The sequence below is a fragment of the Camellia sinensis genome, chromosome 8, assembly GCF_055761805.1.
Source record: "Camellia sinensis isolate YWXY chromosome 8, ASM5576180v1, whole genome shotgun sequence".
NCBI classification, from domain to species: Eukaryota; Viridiplantae; Streptophyta; class Magnoliopsida; order Ericales; family Theaceae; genus Camellia; species Camellia sinensis.
In genome coordinates, this window is record NC_138968.1 from 160,882,965 (window position 1) to 160,886,910 (window position 3,946).

At 34.4% G+C, this 3,946-nt stretch overlaps 1 protein-coding gene across 1 annotated transcript; it reads right to left on the minus strand.

Moving 5' to 3' along the window:
* Nucleotides 1-576: 576 nt before the first annotated feature.
* Nucleotides 577-2,866, minus strand: LOC114278214 (uncharacterized). Its single transcript, XM_082881892.1, has 4 exons — nt 2,663-2,866; nt 2,258-2,318; nt 1,027-1,066; nt 577-939 (listed from the first exon to the last, which is right to left on the minus strand). Exons 1-4 carry the CDS (start codon nt 2,739-2,741, stop codon nt 706-708), a joined length of 414 nt encoding a protein of 137 aa, XP_082738018.1. The 5' UTR covers nt 2,742-2,866; the 3' UTR covers nt 577-705.
* Nucleotides 2,867-3,946: the final 1,080 nt, after the last annotated feature.

The following is a 3,946-nucleotide window of genomic DNA, read 5'->3' on the forward strand; positions in this document are numbered from 1 at the left end:
AGCGATGCTCATCACGTGCAACCATTCCACGCATGCTAGCCTGAATAGAAACAGCAGAGGAGGACAATTCCTTATAAGCTTTCCTAGCAAGATGAATACAAAAATCTCTCTGAATTCTCAAACAAGAAGCTTCTCCTAATGTTCTCGTAAACTTCCCGAGCAAGTTGTCCTGTAATCAACACAAGGAAAAAATCATTGAGTTATATACTTTCAAGACCTCAGCAATGAGCTAATTAAAGAAGTTCATGAACAGGAGTGAAAAAACATGGTAGTCTCTTCTATGGCTTGGGCAGGAGTGAAAAAAGCCCCACAAAATATCCTTCAAACTTTAATCAGCATTCTTTTATTAGCCAATGACCATTTACTTTTATTAAGCCCCACAAAAATCACCATTTACTTTTATTATCTACAAAATAACATGCATGCACCTAATTCCAACCCATGAAAAAAAACTATAACATTTACCTATAGGCAGCAGTTTCATTTGTGCCCAAACAAATCCCTTTGGCTGAGTATGCTTTTAAATTTTATAAAATATATAAAATAAAAAAAAAAACTATATTTGGCTGAGTATGCTTTCTAGCATGTCTCACTCTATCACCACTAAAATTAGATGACCAAAACTATTACATTCTGCAAAGAAAATCATAATTGCCCAGTGACATAATCTTACATTCTGCACTTTTGGTGCCTAAAAACTACCAATCAATGTTTACTCAAAATGGAGCTTTCATATATCTTTGCAAAGAAGTCAGAGAGAGAGAGAGAGAGAGAGAGAGAGAGAGAGAGTTCTACTTGCCAACGAGAAATAGGTAATTTTATGCTTAAATGGGATAGACCTCCATTAGCCTTCCCAAGATTGCCCTCACTATTTTCAAAATCAATGGGATTTACTTTATGAGGCATAGTCGAGGACCCAATCTCACCTGCCTTAGTTATCTGCTTGACATTTGAACTTGAAAAAACATAAGCACTAGCAAAGGAAAACCAGTAGCAACATATTCACAAATATATCAGAAAGTTCACCTGCTTGAAGTAACCTAAAGATACGTAGCCCCACATGTCCCTATCAAAATCAATTAAGATGTTAAACTGGATAATTGCATGGAAAAGTTTTGCCATATAGTCATGAGTTTCGATCTGCATAACATGTTCAAATTGTATTAAATTAGATCAGGTAAATATGCATGAATATGCTTGCATCATAAGCCCTCTGTAAGTTTCATTCAAAAATCATTCTATTTTTAAAAAGATTTTTAGAACAGTGGTTCAAATTATCACATTGATAATCTGGAGCAGCAACTAACTTGCATAACATGGTTAAACTATGAAAGCATTAGCTAGAAGATAATGAACCGAATTCAAAATTTTCAAGGAACACATATAAGTGATGTCCTCTATCACAGTTTAATATGGATGAATTAATTGTTAGATAAAAACAATAAGGAGCAAGGACGGGATAAAAATTCGGAAGAAAGTTCACTAATGAGTAACTAATAGGTAATAAAGACTACCGACTTCTCTAGCTTTGTACATAGAGCAGCCGTGTAGTGCATGGTGGGTCTCTACGAGCCAATAGATAGCATATCAAAAGGATCCATCAAAACGTGGTTACTGATTGTTAACTTAGAACTTGCTGATAAAACTTTTAAAAATTACTCTGGTCTGTGAAGAATTATGGAGAAACCTAATAAAACTTAAGTGAGAAGAAATCTTGTGAATGGAACATGCCTGAGTCACATAGGGATTGAAACTTAATCCAAGAGATTTCACGAACTCCTCTGCAATTTGAGGCCATTCAATATCAGGGTATGCAACAAGATGTGCATTGTAATTTCTAACTGCACCGGCAAACTTCCCCATTATCTCAACTTGAGAAATATTTCGTCTTTCCCTGCTTAATCTGACAGCAAGAATTGCAATTTCCTTTCCAAGGGTGATAGGTGAAGCTGGCTACAGAATGATAAACCAAATGAGTGATCTATTGATGACTATTAGTCTAAAACAACTGTATAAACACAGTTGTGAAAAATCTAAGCTATACAAAAACCTCAAGTAAATCACTTTTCTGTAATACAGATTTAGTTGGTGGTTAGTAGTTTTCTAATCAGAATAAAACGGCACATAATAATTGGTATTAGTGTTTTTGATTGTGCATAACATCTTATTTTTTTGGCATAACCATAGAAACACAAAATGATAACTGTAGATCAAATAGAAGAGGCGACCGGAGAAATTTCGAGTACAGAAATATTACCCCAAGGAAGAACAGAAAACTCCCATCTCTGTTTTGGAACTGTGATAACATATGAAGCAACCTGCAAAAGATCCAAAACTATTACAAAGTAAAAAGACATAGCAGGTGCAACATTTCTGAATTAGCCTCTGTTTGGCAAGATGGTTTTCAGGCTTTTTTGGCTATTTTAGCCACAAAAAACAAAATAGGCTATTTTAGCCATAACAAACAAAACATCACATCCAACCTATAATCATTACATTCTTCTCTCACAAAAAAAGTCAAAAAAGCCAAAAAGCCAAAAAGCCCTTCCCAAACCAAGCTTTTTAGCCCAGGCTAAAATAGCCAAAAAAGCCAAAAAGCCAAAAAGCCAACCTACTTCCCAAACCAAGCCTAGTAAATTAGAAATAAGAAATGTAAATGCACATGCTAGTATTAATGCAGCAAGATATTTGGGAGAATTATAAAGAGCTGATGTCTGATCCTTTTCATAGAGAAGATCCATGATATCCTTGCATGCTTCAAAGTTTACAAGTTTCCCAACCGTTGCAATTCCCCTAAATTCATATAAGACAGAATTCGTGACCCATTAGAATAAACAGTAAACCGATCTAAACTCTAACCTTACGATTGCCAACATATTTTATAATGATGACACCCAAAAAAAGAAAAAAAAAATTCACTTGAACTGAATGAAAAGCTCCTTGAGGAATTTAAAAGCAATATTAGATGTACCAATCTCAAAATCCAATACCTTTCAAGAAAAAGAGAAAGAGTAGAAAAACATCTCAGTTGAAGTTGACAAATGCAACCATCCACCATAGTTCTATGGGATTTACCTGCATTAGGACCACCTCCTGCAGAATATCTTCATTAACCACAACAATGGAAAATATAGAGACGAAGTTTTCTTTTAAAGGAGTTACAGAAATTTAGCTTACTGATTCCAAGAAATCACGAGTTGTAAAATGTTGCTCCTTAATCATCTTGTCTCCCAAAGATTTCAAACATTTTACAGATAAGGGATGAGAATCATGCATCTGCAACCCATTAATTTAGTAAGAAATACAAGACTACACCCTAATGATGAAAGCTTATGATAAACAAAGTATGATAACCTACTTTTCTTGAAATCCATATAGAAACAAGGGCAAATACTTGCAGGTTGCTCTCCCTCATGGGATGTAAAAGCCAGTTTTCCATGTCATTGCTGTGTCTGAATCTTTGCAAGTACAAGTTAATGGTCACAAATTTGTAGTAATAAAGACATGAAACAAACTTTTTTTTTCGCAGCTAGAAAAGTATAAAACAAAATCTTCCACACTCATAGACAATCAATTAGCATACTTAAATTTTGGTACAAAAGCGTTCTTAACATTTCTGAATTATAATCCTCATAGCATTCAAATGTGTGTATCAGGTTCTTATACTTAACCCAGTGACAAAACCTTTGCTGAGTTTAGTATGTTCGCGTTTTTTACGTGTGTTTCAAATTCTATAGTTTGTTCATTCGATGATTGGTCGACTCAAATACTAAAAATAATATAACTATTGAGGAAAAGGGCAGAGGGACATTGAATACAATTTCTAAATCTCAATTCTCGTATTTTCAAATGATATAACTGCCTATAAATTTTGAGTAATAAATGCATAACCCATTGCCTTTCATCACCGTCTTCCAACACATGATTATGCACCTGTTAAAGAAAC